At 36.7% G+C, this 23,671-nt stretch overlaps 1 protein-coding gene across 1 annotated transcript; it reads left to right on the forward strand.

The window, feature by feature from the left end:
• Positions 1-411: 411 nt before the first annotated feature.
• Positions 412-23,399, forward strand: LOC108671752. The gene is made up of 8 exons (XM_018159326.2): positions 412-1,519; positions 5,994-6,158; positions 9,335-9,499; positions 10,360-10,567; positions 18,521-18,660; positions 19,793-19,935; positions 21,069-21,226; positions 22,868-23,399. Exons 1-8 carry the CDS (start codon positions 764-766, stop codon positions 23,239-23,241), a joined length of 2,109 nt encoding a protein of 702 aa, XP_018014815.1. The 5' UTR covers positions 412-763; the 3' UTR covers positions 23,242-23,399.
• Positions 23,400-23,671: the final 272 nt, after the last annotated feature.

A 23,671-nucleotide genomic window follows, 5' to 3' on the forward strand; every position in this document is an offset into this window, starting at 1 on the left:
AATTTCATGTATCAAAGCTGCTTTTGTAAAGAATGTTACACTTGCCTGCAAATAAGTTTCTAATCGTGCTCCTTCAGAGAAAAGCCCATAGGAGTTCTGTTTTATTTTCTGTATACTGCTTAGCAGCCACTTAATCATCACTTGCTTACCAACTTGTTCTTGAGAAGCTCCAGGTTGTGCTGCCCATGCTGGACTTTCAGTAACTTAGAAAAATTCATGAGGCACAGTTTAGGGCATGGCTACTAGCCAGTAACTAAGCTGGAAATTGAATGAGATTAGACACAGTCAATGTGGAGACCTATAATGCCTGCCCTCTTTTGTATCTCCTATGCCTATTCACTACTTAAATATGTAGCCATCTTTTTTTATTTTCTTTCTTTTTTATTCATGTTGCTCTTGCTCTACTGGGGTTTGCACTTTTTGTGTTGCAGATTTTCAGATTTTCATATTGTTTTGCGAGTGTTACGCACCAACACACCCACAAACTAAAGAATAAATAGGAAGATGTTAGGTACCTACAACAAGAATATATAAGATGTTGGGTCTTTGGGGCCCCCTAAAGCACTAATTGAGGAAAACTGTAGCACCTCAAAGTCACTACACTGTTGTGGAACAGCATTAGACATGTCTTCATAGGCCCCAACAAACATTGACAGAAGAAAATATCATTTGTTCACCATATCAGCATCTTCAGCAACTTCATCTTCTAACTTTTATAGCATCCTGACAAGAAAAACCTGAACTGTTGTCAAAAGGGGAAGACATGCCAGCAAACCTCTCTGCTTCCTTGAATCGTGCAAGTTTTAAACAATACTCAATTCATCTGAGGGTGAAGATTTTATTGACAATGACAGATTTACAACTGGGAAACTTCAGTGAAAGTGAGTTTACTGGTGGAAATGATTCAACTCTTCCTTCATCTCAGTATGGTCACTTGCCTGCAGACCAAGTGGTCCATCGAAAGCGCAAGAGTGTGCCTATTGCCATTGGAGATACATTAGAAAAGACCAAGAAGAGGCCCAATAACAGATTAATCTATACATCTATTGAAAATATTTCTGTTGAAACTGCTCCAGCTATCCTGAAAAATAAGGCAGTTGGTTTTTTGCATGAAACTAATAAAAACTTGGGACCAATTAATATGAAAATAAATGATTCATGTGTTGGCCTGTCTGTTTGTAGCACTCTTGGCCCATTTGTTATTTTCAAATATCCAATGGCTCGAATATCTTCCGAATTTTGCAGTCTTGAAGACTATTTCTACAAACCAAAATTCAAATCTACAGAAGCTGAATGGGAAAGAGCTAAATTCTATACAAATTTTCAAGAACACTTATATAGCAAAAACGAATTCACTCCAGAAGAGTTGGAAAATGAATTAAATGAAAGAATAAATAAAATTGCCAAGCATTTTAAGGATTTTAATCTTGGTGCTCTTGATGAAAAGTCCATGGAAAAAAAAAAGATGAATAAAGTTGACTATGGAAGGCCTTACCTGCCAACATACAAGGAGCTTGAGGTGGGTAGTTTTCCTTCCCAGCTAAATGTAAGTGATGACATATTGTCTACTAATTGAACATGTATCACACTTTTTTGGGGAACTTTCTGGCCTTGACTAGTTCTGTATCTTCTGGAATTTATATGATCAGAATGAAATTTTTCAGAGTAGTAGCAGTTGTCATTGGTTACTTACTTGGTATTGGTAAATTGGGAATTTTCACTTGAATTCCAACTCTAACCTTTTTTTGTAGTTTCCAAACCCCACATTCAATCTGAGGCATGTTGTAACTACTCTGTCTAATGAATTAAATTTTCAATATTAACGCAATTTGTTCAGTTAATTTGAAAAATTCTAATTTATATTCTATCCTTAGAAATTGCAAAATATGTAAAAAAAAACATTTACACCCAAAAACACAATTAAATAATGATATGACATGCTTAATTTATTTTTTTGCTATCTCTGTCTTTAGATCTAGCAATTTGTTTTTCAATTGTTACTCTGAAGTTCAATGAGTAACTTTGAAGTGAAACATGTTATGGATCTTCAACAAGTATGAATTTAGAAATGCATTTCCACCCAAATAGATATATTTGTGTTTGGTTTATGGAATTTTATATATTACTGGTTATACAATATGAAATATAGAACTAATATAATGAATAAAAAACATGTGCTTGATAAGTAATGACTGATTGCATCTGTTGTCTGTACATTACACCCAAATATAGGAGAGAAAATTTGTCCAAACTCCAAATAATGTGCGTGGGTCAAAATTGAGTCAACTTATTCCTCCTCCAAAAAGGGGACCCAAAGCCCATGTTTTTAGCAGCTGCCGGCTTGCATCTCCCCATGTGTAGATAGTGTTTTTGTTGCTATTAGCAGGGGATGTCAAGGAAAATCCCACTCTGACTTGGATGTGTGACATATGCAATAGACAAATCACAAAACGCCAATACTCCCTTCTCTGTAAGTCTTAACCCACACTGGGTCCAAAAAACTGCACAAATTCACTTCATCAAGATACAAATTCCCGGACATATCACTAACACACTTCCATCAATGCCTCCTAAGCCAAATACAGTACCACCACCAGCATTAAAACTCATTCCAGACTCAGTCACTGCATCTAGATCTCCTTAACCCCACCTAACAATCTCACAGATTCCCCTTTACCTCAAAACTGACCCAGAAAAACACCCTCAGATATCAAACTAATGCAGTTGAAAATTAATGGGCTCATAAGCAAAATAGAAGACCTTGAACTAACCACAAAACAACACAACATTGTCATCATCACAATCCAAGTATCCAAACTTGAACCAACAAATTGCATACCGGTACCCACTATACCTAATTACACTGCAATTTGTCAAGACAAGGCTCACAAGACAGGAGGTGGACATATCACCTAAATTCACCATAACATTGTTTTCACAACAATTACCTTACCACAACAACCAAGATGCCACTGAAATCCAACTAATCAATATACATCTCTCCAAAAACAAATTCATTCCAATATCTAACACTTATGTCCCTCCTAGAGATACACACCCATCACACCATAATCAAAACATCACTTACAGCTTTGCATACCTCCTCCACAAGTCTTATACCATTATCACGGGAGATATCAATGCTTGCCACCCATCCTAGTACTCTCCCAATGCAGACCATAGAGGCAACCTTATCAACTCACTTATACAAAATTCCAACCACATCATACTCAATGAAAATTTGCCCACGCACATACCCACTACAATAGGGCAGCAACTCATTTCACCAGACATGTCCACAGCCACAAATGACATCTCAAGCAAGATAGCATGGTCAACTTCACAGCTTTCAGTTCTGATCGATCATGTTCCTATCATATTACACTTTTACACCAAAACCAACTATTGCACAAAAACCTGCAGCAAAACTTTCACAAATTACCTCAAAGCAGACTGGACAGCTTACTCACAGTAAATAGACGAAGCACTCCAAGACACTCCTGCACCCACCAATATTCACATTGCCAACAAAATACTCACTCAACTCATCCTACAAGCAGACAAACATCACATACCCAAAAGAAAAATGAAAACAAAACAGACACTTCTACCCCAAGCCATCAGAGACAAAATACAACAATGAAACATCAGAAAACAAAACAGACATGATCCATCTATCCAACAACTCAGCAGAGACATAGACCATGGAATATAAACACACACAAACGCAACCTATGGAAAAAACACCTCGATCAAAACTGGAATAACAAACAATACATACCTTCTCTGGAAGACAATCTCATCACTCTCAAATAAAACACCACACCAAGAAGCAAACAAAACAATACAATTCACAACCATAACAGCAAACGTCAACAAAGAGAAGGCAACACAATTCAGCAAACAGTTCACAAATCTGAAACCTCACCAAACCTCGCACAATAACAGTATAACAGATAGAAGCATTAAATCACTCTAAGGCAACCCAATTAACATCACAACAGACATGACCATACATGCCATAAAAAACAGTAATAACAACAAACCAGCTGAACCAGACCATGTTACCATACTCCATCTCAAACTCCTAGGCCCCATAGCAATTACATACCTCTCTAAAATATACAATATTGCAATAAACTCCAATACAATACCCCATATATGGAAATTAGCCAAGATTATACCAAAAACTTAACCCGGCCAATACACAAACATAGGCTCTTCCTACAGACCAATCTCCCTTTTCAGTCCAATAGTCACAACACTGGGAAAAATCCTTGATACAATCATACCACAACTCCCTAACATTGAACTCCAACATGGAAACAAGCAACATCACTCCACTACCACTGCACTCCAACATATCTCAGAACACATCACCACACGTTTTAATCATAAATGTCCTCCTCTTAGAATGATAGCCATAGCATTAGACATGAGTAAATCATTTGATAAGGTTAACTTACACACACTCATTAACAAACTATCCACAACCACAATAGAGGACACCGCACTCAAATACATAGCAAATTACACTAAAGGTGGAAAAGGCTTCACACATGTCAACAACACCAATTCAAAACAAAAAATATTTAAAACTGTCATGCCACATAGCGAAGTCCTCTCACCCACAGTCCCATACTGTTCAACATATACATTTCATATATACCCTCAACTCTGCCCAATATTATAATAATTACATACACTGATGACATAACAATCTTATCCTCCCACAAAGACTATAACACTGCTTTTCAAATCCTTCAACCATACCTCCACACCATACATACTTGAATGGACAAAACCAACTACAACTTAATGCAGCAAAAAGCACTGCCACCCTCTTCACACCTGACCCAGACAAATACAGCACACAACTCAACCTCACTATCAATAACACAATCATTCCAACAGTATGCAACCCAAAAATACTAGGACTTACTTCTGACCCAATGCTCACTTTCAATACACACATTAGTAATACTCACAACAAAGCCTACAACACCATCAAAATTATCATATCACTTACACCCACACAATGGGGAAAACAAAAAAAACTGCTCACAACCACTTTCCAAACAATCACGTGTCCATTCCTTGAATACACAAACTTATCCTAGTCACCAATCATATTGCCCACACACTTGAAGAAACTCCAAACAGTCCAGAACTCAGCACTCAAGGTAGACAGGTTGCACCTCTGACACCAACACCCATCACCTTCCCCAAGAAATCAAACTATTACTCTTATTACACCTTTAAATTCACGCCTCACTACTCTGACAGAAAGTCCAAAATCCAAGTCAACCACTACATTCCCTTACCTTGCAGACGCACCCACACCGCCTCATCAAACAAACCATTTTTCACAATTCAGGCTTTATCACTGATATAGATATTCCACCAGAATAAATGACACAAGATACAATCAAACAAAATCTCAAACAATCCACTCTACAATCACAGAAAACTACCTCGCAACCCTTCCTCAGAAGAAAATTCTAAACAGTCCTGCACCACAGATCCACACATATGAAATGAACTTATCCAGACCTGCATGCAGACTCCTTGCACAACTTTGCACAAACGAATCACTACTTCTCATATCTAAACAAAATAGATCTCACCACACACCCTTTTCTACATTGCCCACTTTGCCTATACAACACATGACACCACTCATCTTTTCTCCTGCCCTAAAATTCCCACATCCCTGTTGGTGGATGACCTTTAGGCAAACCCCATGAGTGCCACTGGGCTGCTGGCTTGCTGGGGTGACTGACTTGGCTGGCCCCAGAACTGGGTCTAGGCCCTTTCTCATCCCGTGAAGCAAGGCGGGAAGGGTCAAAAACAACAACTTGTCCAATATTGGAAAACTTGCAGTTTCTCCCATATTACTGAATGATTACACAGCCAAGATGCAAATTCAGTTCTCACTTTGAGATTTTTGTTTTTCTTATGTGTTATTTCATGGAACATTTTTTTTATTACAGTTTCTTGGCAAGTTATTCATGGACAAGGGAACTGATGCTGATGAAGACACTGTGTTTGAAAACCTAAATAAAGTGAAGCAAAACCCACACAGCATGTATAATAAAGGAATGTTTACTGAAAAAGAGAACCAAATTATTGCTGAAAATTGGAATAAGTTTCAAAAAGTAAGTTGTGAAATTTTAATTTGTCTGAATGAAGTTAAATGCTAGAATTTACTCTGCTAAATATATATACTTTTGTTTATAATATAGTTGGCAATTTTTCATGGCTTTGCAAGACTATTGCTGCAATTATACAAAATATTAACTAGAGCATTTTATAAAAAAGTTAGTTTCCTTTACTCAACCAGTTTGTTTAATATGAATTGATTCTATTCAGTTTAGTAAAAGCAGCTAAATTTTAATCAGGAATTACCAAAGTGTATGGTGTGTTGAATTGTGAGTTTGACTGAAGACCAGAGCATGCTTTTTATTTACAATCTTCTTATTATTTTTCAATGTGGCAAACAAAATTTCTTGCTGGTGCCGGGAGATCAAAAAGCAGGTTACCAAATGACATTTTAATAGAACACAAAATTGAAACATGCCATATTCATATCAAGCAAGTTGAAGGTTTTGCAAAACTTGAGATTTAACACTTGAAAATGACAGTAGTACAAATCAAGGGTATTGTGGATACAATTTGAAATCTCAGTTAAAATTACTGTGAAAAAATTTCAGTATCCAGATGAATTCTGTATTTTGGAGTTTGAGAGTTTGATAGCTGGGGACTCACTCGTTATAATGAGGGTCTTGAAGCAACAGAGCACCCTATAACTATGCTGATGCAGGCTTCCAATGTTGCTTGGGTGATGGTCTCATTGTGAGCCTCCTGCAATGTAGTAGTTTCCTTTACTCAACCAGTTTGTTTGATTTGAATTGATTCAATTCAGTTTAGTAAAAGCAGCTAAATTTTAATCAGGAATTACCAAAGTGTATGTTGTGTTGAATTGTGAGTTTGACTGTAGACCAGAGCATGCTTTTTATTTACAATCTTCTTATTATTTTTCAATGTGGCAAACAAAATTTCTCGCTGGCACCGGGAGATCAAAAAGCAGGTTACCAAATGAAATTTTAATAGAACACAAAATTTAAATATGCCATATTCATATCAAGAAAGTTGAAGATTTTGCAAAACTTGAGATTTAACTGTTGAAAATGACAGTAGTACAAATCAAGGGTATTGTGGATACAATGTGAAATCTCAGTTTAAAATTACTGTGAAAAAATTTCAGTGTCCAGATGAATTCTGTATTTTGGAGTTTGAGAGTTTGATAGCTGGGGACTCACTCGTTATAATGAAGGTCTTGAAGCAACAGAGCACCCTATAACTATGCTGATGCAGGCTTCCAATGTTGCTTGGGTGATGGTCTCATTGTGAGCCTCCTGCAATTGTAGTTTATATTTCAAAGAAGTCAACAACCTTTTATATTACATGATAATTATAAACAACATTAGTTTCTTGGAAGTAGTCCAGATTTGTCACAGGGATTATTATTCATGACATGGCTTCTAATTTTCTTATTTTTGTAGATCAGAATTTTTAATTTTTTGTTATCTGCTGTGCTCTTGATATTACTGTGGATGATTGACTAGGACTTATTCATCTACTATCTAGCCTCTGTTCATCTGCTTTTGGTAGAAGAGAAGAGATCCAACAGAACAACTTCAGATAAGAGCAAATAAATTAACCAATACAGCAAACTCTGCAATAGAATCTAGAAGACTTACCCCAATTTTTGGGAGCTGTTCTCCATGCTGCCTCTATGAAACATTAAAACTCACAAAGAACACAACCCTCCAGGGCCTTTAATTTTGTAAGTTACTTCTCCAGTATACAAGATTTCTAAAGAGCTGGATGCTATGATCAAACAAAATGTCCCAAAGAAATATTCTCCAAAATCCGGAAATTACTTCTTGGAAATTCTTCATGCCTTGCACCCTTTTGGTCTAATAGATTCACTGGATGTCTCTAATTTGTTCACTAATGAACAACCAAAGAAACATTAGGAATAATGATGTAGCAAGTATATTTGTACAAAGCCCTGCCAGCCCCCCCCCCCACCTGCCATAGTAGTATGTATCAATGGTATCCTACCGTTGATGGTAGAATACCATGGTATCCTACCGTTGATACGTACGGTACTGCTGTCATTTCCAAATATCAGTTTCAAGTGTTGTAAAACCTTCAACAGCTTGATAATGAAAATTGTAATTTTGGAATGTTGCAATCCATTAAAATGTCATTTGGTAACTTGCTTTTTGATCTCCCGGCACCAGCAAGAAATTTTGTTTGACTCATTGAAAAACAAACAAGAAGATTATTAATAAAAAGCATGCTCTGGTCTTCAATCAAACTTGCATAAAAAAAGGTTCTGCCAAACTACACCAATATATGCATAAGTAGAGATATTCTGCGATGGGTTTCATCTAATTCCCTGAAAACTTTGTGGCGGAATTGTTTGATCAAAATGAGTCATACTTTCGACAATAGTGCAACATTTTTGGTATATAGTGCAACAGAATGTTGTTCAATTACTGTCTTGAAATGTATCCATGTTGAAGAATCAACCTATGATTAGTATTTGCTAATAGTGCAATGCTAAAAAGATGAATTCCATTCTGTAACATGCTAATTTACAAAAACCTTGTTAGATTAGGATTTAAGTTAGGGTTAGAGGTGTGGAAAAAAAGTTTTTTACAAATTTGTTTTGCAATTTTACCAAGGTTAGGTCCTGTCGGCAAAATTTTCTTTACCTGAATAACTCCTTAAGAAATGGCATCTAATAATTGTCCCGGTCTTAGCAATTAATATTTATATAATTTATATATAGTATTTATTGATATAGATTATAGTTATATGAAGTATGATCATTCTGTATCCAATGACCTCTGTAAAATTATTAAAAAAATGTAAGATGAATGTGACCTGGCTGGACCGAACCATTGTAGAAAGGTATCTAGCAACTGAAAGAAGTGTTTCTTATACTCCTAGCCCTGACCTAATGAGGTTGGAATTTTTAGAATGTTCAGTATTGAAGTTCATTCATTTTTGTGTCCAGTTTTTAAGTATATAACTGGATGCAATTTTTGTCAAATATCTAACCCCTGTCTGGTTATGTTACCAATCCTGTCTTGCTAATGACCAAAACTTGAACATATATATATATAAAACTAGCTTCTATTGTAGAAATCATTTACAATAGAAATCATTGTAGTTTTAATGGCAGATAGTCTTTCAATTACCACAAATAATTCCAGTCTTCTCTAAATTGAGTTCACCATGTTTAATTTTTGTGCAGGAGTATAAATTTTATGACATGCGCCCCCTGATAAACTACCGCACCTGCATTTTGAAAGGCAGTCATGACTCATTTGTAGTAGAGAAGGCTTACTTCATCTCAGTGCGTCAACAAAAACAGTTTCTAACATATATGAGGAAAGGATTAAACCGAAGTTTGCTCCAGGTATGTGTAATAATATTGTTTTGTTAAACCTTGCTCACAAACTAGCTTCTAACTAGAATAACTTCAAATATGTGTTGTATTACCATATCACCTGCATGAGATGCCTACATTTCATTTCAAATACATCATGAATGTTCAGCTACAATCCAGTTGAGATAGCGTGATCACTCTTGTTCTCATCAATTACTTGAAAATACTGAATCCAATCTTTATTCACAACCTTGTTCCGCAATTTGATCCATATATTATCTCAACAAAGTAGAATCTGAAAGTACCAGACAGAGCTGATGTGGGTCTTATGCAATCCTTTTCCTAAGCATTAATTTCCATCAAGTTTTGCCTTCTTGCTCTCAGCTGCTATTGCTTGAACACTATTATGAATTTTATAATGAAACTGGAGCCTATGATAGCCTAATTTTTTAAATGTCTACAATTTAAATATCCTGGAAGCCTATTTGTGATTTAATTCTAATTGATTTCTTTTCATTTTTTTAGCCATAAATCATATCTTGATTTATAAGATATCATATCTTGATATCTTAAATCTTTCTCAATGTATTTTTCTAAGTATCAAAAACCATTCATAGCTTAGCATGAATCAATGCAGATGATTAGGCCGACAAGGGCCCGCCATTGAGTCTCATCATCTTGCATTCAAACACAAACTGCAAAAAATATCTCTTGAATTCAAATTTTTAGTTCACTTGAATTTTTAACAAAACTTATTACTGCATAGCCTTGAAGTTTTTAATATAATTTAGAAGTAGTATAAAGTGCTCCTTGGATCAGGAATATTATGAACATGTTTTAATTATTTAATATTGCAAATAGTTTCATATTGTATTTTTTGTATCCCACAGGTTAGATGTCACATTTATTCATTAGTATCGAATAACTTCAGCCAGCTAATTCATCGAAACAGAGAGAAAAGAGATCAGTGTCTAATTGACATTTTTCTCAAGCGCTATGGCATGGATCTTCTTTCTATGGAGTTCATCCTGAACTCTAAGACTACCACAGATCTGTGCGAGTACCTCTATAAAAACTATTGCTTCAAGCTCTGCCCAAGTGAGATTCTTGTTTCTAATTAATGCATAATAAATGATATAATTTGATAGAATATTTAATCTAACATATCATTAATATAATATAATTGGATCTACTAGCATTGAATGGGGTTGTAAGTGATGGGCGGGGTAAATTGAGACAGTCCTCTGTCATGACATAAAAATGTTATAGCTGCAAAACTAATGGAAATATTGCAAAACTAAAAATAGTGGTGTAAACTTAAACATTTTTACTATCTCTGTAGCATAAAGGAAGTTGAGAAATCATACATTTAATGGCTCTAAAAAATCCCTGTAAAATGTTTGCTGTATTGAAAAATTTTGCATTCAGAAAAGTTGGGGACAGGTGTTGGCTTTAAAACTTCATTGATGGAATTTTTATACCTCAATCCAAAACAAAATGGTGGCCATTTCTGCATGATGGGGTAATATGTGACACTCCCTGGGCTAATACAGGATACCCCTATGAATGCATTTACAGTAGAACCTTGGTTAGCAAAGGCTCCCGTTAACAAAAAAAATGTACTAGCAACAAGGAATCTGATTACATTTACCTCACTCAGTGTGTGAACAGAAGGAAACTGTCATTCCCAAATTTACTTGCCTCTAACTATTAACATGAAGGAATTTTAAATGTGTTATCTGCTATATCATTATTATCATTCATGAAAATGTAGGAGACTGTACACATCAAATAATTGTGTTACACACAACAGATGAACCTGTATGTTACAAGCCACAACGTAGTTAGCTGAGACTGGCAGTTGCTGGAGTCTGGTTAGACAGTTGTTAGCTGATGGTGACCCTGAACAGTCAGCCAAGTGCTACAAAGGCAGACTAGCCAGTAGCTGATGTCAGATACTTTTGTAAGTCTAATTTTGCCAACTAACTGACTTGTGCTGACTATATCCAGTGTTCCTGGCTGTTGTTTTGCCTATGTGAATTAATGCCTTTTGTAAACTACATGCGAATTCTGTGCAATACAGAGTTGTGTGTCTTGCATAATAAAGTGATTTTAGTCAGAATTTAAACACAATCTATTTTAATTTTGCAGAATTGAGATTTTAACAAATTGATATCAAATAAACTATTTTATCCTTTTTGTGTAATTAAGATTTTGAACAAGAAGTGAATTAAATAATCTATTTTAAGGGTCTAATCTTTATGATTTTAATCCATTGCCATTGAACTGGCATTGAAGGTTAGATAAATGAGCACAGTTGCCTGGAAATTAATTTACATAATGTCTTGGCCTGGAGCTATGAGCGTCCACCCCTGACCATGATGAATTGTGGGCCCTGATAATGTTTAGTTAGCTTGTAGCAGCTCTGGCTGGTGAGAAACAAAGAAATTCACTTAACAAAAAATTAATTAATGCATCATTTGTCATCACGAAATTGTGCATAGAATATCATAGATGGAATTGTGCACTTAGCAACATAGAATGAAAAGCAATTAGCTTAAACTATGATTTATTTCTCCAAAAAATATGATGGTTGTCACAAAATTATTCCTTTCCGTTTCAGGTATGTTATTTTCAATCTTTTTTTTCTTTTTTTTCAAGTGAATTCACTTGACCCAATTAAAATGGTGCAAAATTACAAGCCCAGTCCTGTAAGCTCACAGATACGGAAGAAATGCTACATGGCTGCTGATGTGAAGCTTTCAGTGGACAAGGTCGTTGTCAATGCTCAATATCATGTCCATGGATACAGTAATATCATATCAATCAAGGAAAAATAAGTACAAATCACAGAAAATGTCATATAAGGTGCTTATGCACAAGGCAACTAGTTGCGTCAATTAGTTGAGTCGACTAGTGGACTCGACTAATATTTGTGATGCTTAATGTCTTTAGAGGTGACTAGCTGGTGCATTGCACGCAAAGCAGCTCAACTTGTTTCAAGCCAGTCAAATGTGCCCAGTACAGCCTTGGCCTTCTTAGTGTGCACGACTGCGTTGCTATCTCTGTTTTGCGTGTCTCTTAGCCACTATAGTATGCACAACTGTGGAGCTCTTCCTTGCTTCCACCATGCACACACCTTACTTGACACTTCCCAATGTTGCACTGGCGCTGGCAGACTACCAAAAACACTCTCCTCATGTATAGGCTCTCAGCTGGAAGAACTGTAGTCGACTCAACCAATCGACATGACTAGTCACTCCATGTATAAGCTCCTTTATTCTATATCTATATCATCTATAAAGGAAGAGGAGAACTTCAGAGTACTGTTAGTAATGGATGAGTACACTCTTCATGCTTCAAACGTTTTAAAATTGAGTTTAAATTCCCATTACGTTTTAAAATTAAATTTTTTTCCCCATTACCCCATTCCCAGTGGTAATTCAGGACACTTTTCTTTTGTGTCTGACACCTTACAAATAGCATATGGAATTTTTTCCTAGATGTCATAAAATAGCCCTCGTTGTAGCAGTTCGATCAACTAGGGTTCCACAAAAAATATGTAGATATGAGCCCACTCACCCAAAGATACTACCCTACTCAAGATTATTAGACTGAATTTGGGACAATGAAAACAGGTTATTACAAAACACCAGTATACTTAGAACTAAGGGCCTAAACTCTAACAGCAGGTATCAGATCATCCCTAGGTAGCAAAACATATCTTTCACAGGTTGATTTATGCCGCCCTATGGGGAAAGTCTTGGTTATGGAAATATGGTACTTGGCTCGACAATTTCAAGCACAACTGGTACAATGGATATGCAAACTACTGCGTCAGAAAAGCACCTCCTAGCCTATGACACCTGATGATCAAGAAACACACCATATACCATCAGATAAGTAACCAGACATGAGATACAGTAGACACAGGGACAAAGACAGAACTCTGTAAAGAGGAAATGGTGGTTATTAACTTGATTTCTGGGAGTAAGCGGTAAACTATCAGTACACATTACCTGATGCACAGATCAATGATGTATTGCTTGAGGGCAATGTAGTTGTGGTCTTTTAGACTACCTCAAGCACGCACAGGCAATCACCCCAGGCACACACCCCTGAGTACTCACCCGTCTAGTAGCAGGGGAGCCAAGAGTCACTGACCACTAGGGATACCAGGTGGAGCACCACCCAGAGAACCAGAAACCTCATGGGCACCAGAAAATTGCAGGATACTCGCTATATCTTGTAATGAGCAAAAATAAGACACCAGGAATTGGACAGGACACTAGAATTAAGGTTCTTAAACAATTACATGAGACATGGCTGCTATCCTACTTGGTCATAGAACTTTTCAGTCTATGATGTGTATATTCTACTGCAAAAGGTTGCTTGACAAACAAGTATTTGACCAGAGTTTGGGTTCAAATTGATGCAAAGTAAACAACAGAACACTTACATACTACTCTTAACTAGAAAACAACCAGGTATATCCTAAGCTTAACGCGATCCTCAAGAATGACATATCTCAATGTGGCATGGATAAATAATGCCCCAACTGGAGCAGACTAGGAACTAATATCACCAAACACTAGCACAATGGAACTAACCTAACAACATTGATATTATTTACTTCAAATAGTAGGGCACTGGACTAGTCCCATTAGGTTACTCCTGGCACAGTAAATCAAGTCCCAGTTCTACTCAACTACGTTGACAACAGGCATATGCCCTAATACTCTGCAGTTAGCTATGCTAACTATAAGCCCTTGAGAAATGGTCAAGAATGGCCAATGAGTTGAACTGTTAAGCCAATGCTTTGGTTATATAATCAGTTAGGGGCAACATCAATTCAGTTCAATATACATATAGATATATATGCAAAAATGCCACAGTCTTCAAAAAGTTCAGGATTAGGTGATGATACTCAGGTTGGGAAGGTCAAGGGCCACCAGTCTGGGTCTCCATGTCTCCAAACAGCTTGCCAGCTGGGCCCGGCACCGGCTGCTCCTATCAAATTAACAAGTACAAACTTAAGTCTACTACCCTTGATAGTGAATAAAGGACTCCTACTTCAGGTGAATGCTGTTAGTACTGTGGTTAAATTTAGCAACAAGGGATAAAGCTTTAGCAAGAAGCAGGACAATTACACAGTAAGGTATAGCAAAAGAGGACACAAAGCAAAATGCAAGACTTAACATCAGTTCTGCAAATAAAACAATGTTAACACTCAGAAGCAAATAAACACTATATAACTGTAATAGCAAACAAATTTTCACCAAAATCACAAGCCAAATTGGGTGCAGTTTAGTTAAATGCATGACAATGGACAGGACAGGAAATTAATGCATAACATTACCAATTCATGTCAAACTCACCATTAAGGAGCAGTGACGTTGCCTTGGAAACAGGAGTATGCAGGAGAACCAGAGTAGTTTGGCAAGCTGGTATAGGGTGACAATCACTTCAAGATGAACTGGGATTCAGGCAAAGGGCGCAGGCATTCAGGAAGTCAGGTGCAGATAGGCATTAGTCTAACAAACCATGCTGGTGTGTAACAAGTGTAATAAAGCTTTACACTGACAAATGCTGGATGCAAGTGATTGGTTAGGCCAATAACAAGGATATAAGTCTGAAACAAATGCAGAAAGAAGAAACACATACATTATTATTAACAAAGCTAAAGTAAACCACTCCTTCCTGTAAAAGAAAGCAATGAGAGGTAGCATGATCTAAAATATCATGATAAATCATAGGTCTAGCAATGAAAGTTATACAAGGGAGTGGAAATTAAACAAGAAAGCTAAGAGGGGCAGTATGCTCCTCTTCATCATAAAGACCTTTGAAATGAACCCAAATTCAATATGAAATGTTTGTGTAAAAAGTTATCAAAAATGATCAAAATTGTTCCTTGCTACCAAGTTTGATGTTACATACTTTATTTTATTTATTTTCATTTGTGTCATTGAATATTAAATTGTAAGTAAGATTATTATCTAAAAGCACGCATAGGTTGAGGCTTTATTGATGAATTTGATTATTTATCTTTACTGCTAATTTCATTTGCATGAAACATGGCATTCAAAAAATGTTCCATGAAGAAGCAGCTGCTGATGCTCCAAAATGCTGTCAGCCTGCTTGTGGTTGGAGCGTGGCTCAGATACATGCCCAAATTGTCAGCAAATTTTTCCCCGTCCCTGTAAGGGGGACCCGAAGCCCATGTTTTTTGGTGCTGCCAGCCTGTGGCTCCCCACGTGTGGTTGGCGTCTCTGTTGCTACTAGCAGGGGATGTCAAGGAGAACCCGGGTCCGATTGGATGTGTGACATATGCAATAGACAAATCACAAAACGCCAATACTCATTTCTCTGTAATAGTCTTGCCCCACACTGGGTCCATAAAAACTGCACAAACATAACACTCCATTAATACACAAATTCCTGGACCTGTCCCCAACACACTCCACCAATCCCTCCCAGGCCAAATACTGTGCCACCACCAGCATTGCAACTTGTTCTGAACCCAGTCACTGCATCCCAACCACCTTTGTCCCTGCTAGCCACATCACCCAACAATCCCACACAACCCCTCTCTCCACCAATCAGACCTCAAAAAACACCCTCTGATATCAAGATAATGCAGATAATTACAAATGAACTTACAAACAAAATAGAAGACCTCAAACTAACTACAAAACAACATGACATCGACATCATCACAATCCAAGAACCCAAACTTAAACCAACGACTCACACACCCACTATACCTGACTACACTGCTATTCATCTAGATAGGGCACACAAGACAGGAGGTGGACTCATCACCTACATTCATAATAACATAGTTTTCACAACTATCACTATACCACAACACCTCAACCAAGAAGCCACTGAAACCCAACTAGTCAAAATACATCTAACAACAAATTCGTCCACATAGCTAACATACACATCCCTCCCAGGGACACACACCTACCATACCACCACAACCTTAACCAACACATCACTGATTTTCATATACCTCCTCAACAAGCCCTACTTCATTATTACAGGAGACAAATGCTCACCACCCATCCTGGTACTCTCCTAACTCAGACCATAGAGGCAACCTTATCAACTCACTTATACAAAACTCCAACCACATCATTCTCAATGAAAACTTGCCAACACGCATACCCACTACAATAGAACAGCAACCCGCATCACCAGACATATTTACAGCCTCAAACGTCATCTCAAGCAAGATAACATGGTCGACTTTCACAGCTCTCAGTTCCGATCATGTTCCTATCATATTGCACTTTCGTACCAAAATCAACTACCGCATAAAAACCTATAACAGATCTTTCACAAATTACCACAAAGCAGATTTGACAGCTTACTCGCAGGAAATAGACCAAGCGCTCCGTGACACTCCAGCACCCACCAACGTTCACATTGCCAATAAGATACTCACTGGACTCATTCTACAAGCAGACAAACACCATATACCCAAAGGAAAAATAAAAACAAAACAGACACCTCTACCCCAAGCCATCAGAGACAAAATACAAGAACGCAACCACATCAGGACCTGTCTCTTATACACATCTAGATGTGTATAAGAGACAGANACCTTGCCCATTGCAAGCTTCATATCAGTTGCCGCATAGCACTTTCATGTATCTGTAAGCCTACAGGATGGCTTGTCATTTCACACCATTTTAATTGGGTCAAATGAATTCACTATAACAAAATAAAAAATGTAAAAACATACCTGAAACAAAAAGGAATATTTTAGTGACAACCATTATATAGTTTGGAGAAATAAAACATAGTTTGATTTAATTACTTTTCATTCTATGTTGCCCAGTGCTCAATTCTATCTATGACATTCTATGCACAATTTTGTGATGACCAATGATGCATTAATTTTTCATTAAGTGAATTTTTTTGATGAGCTAGGTGAATGCAATCAAAGTTTTTTGTTGTTAATTGATTTTTTGGTTAACTGGAACCTTAGCTCACTGAAGTTCTATGGTAAATGTGCTTTTAGGGGTGTCCCTTATTACTTCGGGGGAGGTATCCCTTATTACCCCATCGTGCAGAAATGGCTGCCATTTTTTTAGAGTGAGGTACACAAATTTCATCAATCAAGTTTTTAGGCTAAAACCTGTCTGCAATTTTTATGTAAGTAAAATTTTTTAATATGGCGAATTTTTTTTTTCGCTACAGACCTTTGCAGAGGTACTTTTCCAAAATAAAAAAGTTTGAAATGTTGAACTTTATGCAACTATTTTAAGTTTTGCAATATTTTGATTAGTTTAGCTGCTACAAGATTCCTACAGAATGTGGACGACTGTCCTGATTTACCCTGCCCGTCCCTTATTACCCCGTTTGACAGTACTGAAGGATGTAATTTGTTTACTTTTTGCTTTTACAAAGCTACCATTCCCAGCACAAGACTGCAATATTTAGCCCTTGGAAAATGGAAACTCCCCCAAATAGATATTATCTGTTGTATGAGAATCATGTACAGAAAAAAATTAATCATTACTTTACTGATCTTTCAACAATAAATGTTGATTGACTTCACAATCTTTTAATAATTGAGTATGGTATCAAACAATTTGGCTAAGGTTAATTCATTTTTGGTTTCACTTACAGCCAAATGCATTTCGTTTAATTTGGTCTCATAAGTAGTCAAATGACAAAACTTATTTGCATGCTTCTTCAAATGAACTTATTTTCTTATTTTGAACCCACTGCAGACACTGTTTGTGCATTATGCAGTTTTATTTATGAAAGATTTTTGCTACGGTGCATTGGAAACAGCTTTGTTGTAGTTTACTTGCTATTGCCTTCTTGACTTCTCCTGAAAGAAGTATAGTGCTCTGTTTAGCTCAGCTTTTGAAAATACAATGCAGGAATCTGAGCTTCTTTACTTCTAAGCACCTGACATAATGTGAATTGAAGAAGTGTTTGTCTAAATTATTATTCTTGTTACACCAATTTATTAAAGTTATTTAGAGTATTAGCATGGCAATGGCTAAGCTGACCATAACTTGTTTTCAGTTGCCGATGGACCATGGACAGAAGTAGAGATGTTGCGTCTCATCAAAGGAGTGGTGTACACCTGGAACAAAATGCCAACTCAAAATGCCTCCTCTTCCCTCAAGAATATTAACTGGAAGAAAGTATTCCTTTTTGTTAGAGTGAGTTGTTTTCAAGTTAAAATTTGCCTAGAATTCATGAGCATTTCATCTCCTTAGCTTCATTCCTATCAATCAGCAGGGAGGACTGATGATTGTTTTGTTTTTAATTGCAAGTTTTGCATGTAGAGTTACTTCTGTCAAAACCATATACTGTACCTTCAGCTCATTTAAGCTGTAAAATGAAAAAATAATATCTACTCGAAGTGTGGCAATAGGTTGTGAATAATGGTATGAAGATTGCAACAGGCTAAATAAAGAAATTTTAATGTGACACTGATGCTCTTGCTTTCTGTCAATCGTAGGTATTTTGGTCAATGTTAATAAATTATCATGGTATAGAGTCCTGGGACATTAAACAGATCTCTGCAACTAAGACAATTACAAACAGGAGTGATACTGAATCTGCCAATAATAAAATCTCACACCGGTGATTAAAATCCTCAAATGATACAGCAACCGGACAAGCTTATAATAAATTTTTATTGGCAATGCACTAAGATTTATTGATGGGCTGCATCTCATTGCCCATAGCCTCCTCTCCACAAAATGTTGCCAATATAAGCCATGTGGTGCCTGATTGACATTAGGTGGTAGACAGATTTCAAGTGCAAATATGTGACAGAATACCATGTCGTTAGTCAGATGTGTTTACTTGGAAATCATCAGAAATTTGTTCCTTCTATGTTTCTTTACTATAAACTCGTTTGTTATCCTGAAATATTTCCTGTGAATACAGCTCAGTCTTGACTTGAATCCTATTCGTTCCAGTGTATACTAGTAATACAGATTTGTAATTTCCTTATAGCCTGTAATGTAGAATTCATCAAGAAAATATGTCCTCTAATTATCCCTGTATAGTTGAAAGTTATGAATATTCCTTGCTACATTGTGCTGCCATTAAATTAAATCATCTGATTGACTGAACTTCCATGCCCTTTTATTTCATGGTATATATTTATTTTATTAAAATTGAAAATGAGCAATTCAAACTATTGTGTGTGATAAAATATATTGAACTCTGAGCTAATATCTTGTATCAAAGTATTGCACTTGGAAAATTGGTTATTAAAATATTTCATTGTATGATTTATATCAGTGCTAAGCTTTATTGCCCAGGAGCATTTTTTTGCAGACACGAACGCCATTTGCCTGCCGCAAGACGTATCGCTTATTTGTAAAAGAAGCTTTGCATTTGCATCACTACAAGCTGAAGCACCCAGATGCTGAGGATCTCCCAAAGTGGACATCTAAGCATGAATTGATGCTCATTAAAGAGTAAGAGAAAAATTTAGCATAGGTTAATTAAAAATTTTTAAAGCGGTGTAAACTTGCTCTTTTCTTCTTGATTCTTAAATTCTACTTGCCAGAACTGTATCTTCTATTGTAATCATTAATGTTATTGAAACCAAGTTTCTTCCTATGATGATACTAGTTCTGTGACAGCCATCACACAAAACAAGGCCGTCCAAAGTTCAATTGGTTGTTAAGTCTTTTGGTTTTTTTAACTTTGTTAATATGTAATTTTATTTTATTTTTTTTTAATTTTAATTGATTTGTTGAATTTTTTACTTGATCTCTGGTAATAATACATTGTCTGTACTTCAATATTTGAGATTGTCAATTAAGATAGATATTGCAATCTTTTGACTTATTTATTAATATTTTTTTTTTATTTAACTTTTAGTTGATCAGATAATCTCATTTTATATACCTATTCAATTGTATTTTAATGGTTATATTTTGTATTAATGCTCTCTTCATACATTTCTTCATTATTTGCAACCAACTCCACTTCCAGCGTCTTTGTAAGGATTAATTTGAAAAATACCCGACTATCCATTTCTTATCAATTGCCTGAATCAGGAAGAAGTACTTAGATTAAACTGTTGTTCATCAGTAAATGATTGCACTTATTGTGTTCAGCTCTTGTTTGCAATGAGAAGAGCACTCTATACATTTCTTATTGTGTAAATTCTTCATTTAAGAATTTACAGCTGTTTAATTTAAGTTTAATTTCTTTCCAAATTGGACATGTATATATATTTTTGTTGGTACAAAAATGAATTCATCTTATGGTGTTCATCCAACAATTTTTCATCTAGTTTAATCTAAGCAACCACTTTTACCAAAAACAGCTGCGAGAATGTTGCTATTTAGAGATAATGCATAGGTACTCTATTTATAGAACTTTGGCGTCTCTATATTTGTCTCGATTCATAGATTCTTACTTTTAGGCAGAAATTTCATGTTCAAGCCTTTATGCTCTAAAAATGGCCTGATAGATGTGATACAATATTGTTGGTCAGATTTTTAAAAAGTATCTCAAGTTTAACTTATAATTCTGCCTTATACATTGGGCTCTCTTTGTCGTTCATCTGCTATCAATTGATGAATTATTTTGTTTACAGGATGATCAGATCCCCTGCCACGACACTGGCAGTGATGGACTTCAGGTCAATGATGGCCCTACCGGAGTTTGAAGGCTTCAGTGACAGCTACCTGCGGCGCATGGCGCGTGATGCTATTGCTGCCTGGGTGCCTCTGCCGCAGCGGCGCAACCTCGACGGTATCTTGCTGGTTTCCACTCTCTCCACTCCATGTGCTATATTACTTATTGCTGCATGCTGCTGATAGCCACTCTCCATATGCTATATCACTTATTGCTGCATGCTGCTGATAGCCACTATCAATACGGTATAGCACTTATTGCTGAAAGCTGCTATCTTGCTTGTTTCCACACTCCGTATGCTATATCACTTATTGCAGCATGCTGCTGATTTAGTTTTACCCAACTGCATTGTAAGCAGAACAGAACCGACTAGACTACACCGAATCAATGCTTCAACTACTCTAAAAAAAACTATCCCTCTAAAGTCATAGTTGTCTCAAACATCTTCAAACAAAATAAGCACATAAAGTATACAACTTGAGAAGTAATCACGCAAGAAAAGGAACTTGGTAACATATTATAGTATGAACAAATCCGGCATCTGAACTATAAATGCGTACAACAAACTAATTTATCTTTCTTAACTCTGTTCAGAGACAGTAAAGATCTATCCATCTGATGTTTAGGTCACAGTATAACTTTAGAAATTAACATTTGGGTAATGCTTGTCGAAAGAACGAATTACTCTGTGAACAATGCATCCTAACAATGAGAAAAGTAGACATATACCGATGATGAGGCAACATAATTAGGAGTGGTCAGCAAAAGTGGGACCAAGACACTCACAAAAATAAGTTTGGCTTGCTGAATGGTTGAAGCCTTGGAGGATCTCCACAAAGAAGACAGAGTAACGAATAACAGCTCTGTTGGTGGGTTTTTTGGAGTATTCCCACAAAGAGGACAGAGTAATAGATAACATTTCATGCAACACTCACATGAAACTTGTACACATCACCTTATGACCTTACCTTATGATGAGTTTAGGACTTCGTAACCCATGGTCACGCTGATGCGCCGCCTTCATCGTCCTTCGTTTCCGAGTCGTCGCTAGACAGGTCTAGAACATCGAATGATGTAGCAGCGTGATGAAGCATGAACGTCTTAACTACAATGCCCAATTAACGATTACCCGGACAGTGGCCTGAAGTGCAAGCGCATCATGAAAACATGACGTGAAATATAATTGATGTTACTGAAACTGCCGAATATTTCTGACACATTATGACGTGATGCCACATGCACTGGAAAATTACCTGAAAATACATTCGAGTACGCAATAACATGCTAGATTGTGTGTCAAAATCTCACACAGGCTGTGTGAGATTTGGTTACATTTATATATTATCGGTATACATCGCAGTACAATCTATGCAAGGCTTGTCAATCATAGTTTTAGCTGTTAGGTATTATTAGTGGCGTTCTTCGTACACAATTCGGTGTAATTTTTCTCTGCTGGATTTTGTACACAGAATAATAATAATCTCGCAACAATGAAGGTTATTTTTCTGTATGACTTGTACTTTATTATTGAGTTCTGAAATTAATGAACGTTATCTCTCTTGTCTTCTTGTAACAGAATCACTCAACTCACAGATGCACATTTACGTTGCAGTTTTCAGAACCTTGTTGAACATTAATTTTAGTGATGAATTTATTTAGTATATCACTCCAAACTTCAAAAATTCTCACTAAACCATTTTTTTACCATTGAGAATGTTCAATTACTTTTATTTGTAACCAACTCTTTGTGCTGCACAGACTCGCTGGACTACCTAGCTACTCACATCCTGCCAAAGCTCGAGCGCAAGCTTGACAACCACTCCAGAGTGTTGAAGCAGATTAATCTCTACCGAAGTGCCAAGCTTGCAGACGCCATACCCGAGTATCTCGACGAACACATCAAGCGAATGTTCGCTACTGTGCCGCTGCATCAGCTTGACATCACTGAGCCTGATGTCGAGGATCCGGACCTTGAGGACCCTAACCTCCTGGATGGGTTGGATGATGACGACCTCAAGTTGAAGAAAGAAGATTGCGATTTGTTTGGTGATGATGACCTCGAGCTACAGAGAGATGATTGCGAGTTGTACGAAGATGATGACTTCGAGTTGGGTGAAAGAAAACACGACTAGGGGTGAGAGATCGCGAGTTGTATGACGACGATGTTTTACGCCATTCTACGACCGATAGGATGATTATAATGATGTCAAGTTGGAAGAGTTGGAACAGTGTGATGATGAGCTAAAGAAAGCTGTCGCACCGCAGTAAAAAAAACCTCGAAAAAATTTTACTAATAATGCAAAAAAGAACCCGAAAGCCTTCCATTTGTATGCTAGCTCGAAGTGCAAAATGAAGGACGGTATTTCTGATTTGAAAGTAGATCAACGAAAGATTTCCTCTGATGAGGGCAAGGCTAACGTTCTTAATCAGTTTTTCAGTAGCGTATTCACTGAAGAGGACTTGAACAGTATTCCAGCTATTGAGGAGCTCCCAGTCGGCTCTAAATTAACAAGTTTTGAAATACAAGAAGAAGAGGTTCTCAAGCGCCTTATCGCTGTAAAT

This window comes from Hyalella azteca, unplaced genomic scaffold (genome assembly GCF_000764305.2).
Source record: "Hyalella azteca isolate HAZT.00-mixed unplaced genomic scaffold, Hazt_2.0.2 contig6400, whole genome shotgun sequence".
NCBI lineage: Eukaryota > Metazoa > Arthropoda > Malacostraca > Amphipoda > Hyalellidae > Hyalella > Hyalella azteca.

What these genes read in the sequence shown, in the direction of transcription:
- LOC108671752 (XM_018159326.2), top strand. Translation starts at nt 764, where the DNA reads ATGCCAGCAAACCTCTCTGCTTCCTTGAATCGTGCAAGTTTTAAACAA. An exon ending in ATTGGAATAAGTTTCAAAAA is followed by an intron (nt 6,159 to 9,334) that starts GTAAGTTGTGAA and finishes ATTTTTGTGCAG; the next exon opens with GAGTATAAATTTTATGACAT. An exon ending in GCAGCGGCGCAACCTCGACG is followed by an intron (nt 21,227 to 22,867) that starts GTATCTTGCTGG and finishes TGTGCTGCACAG; the next exon opens with ACTCGCTGGACTACCTAGCT.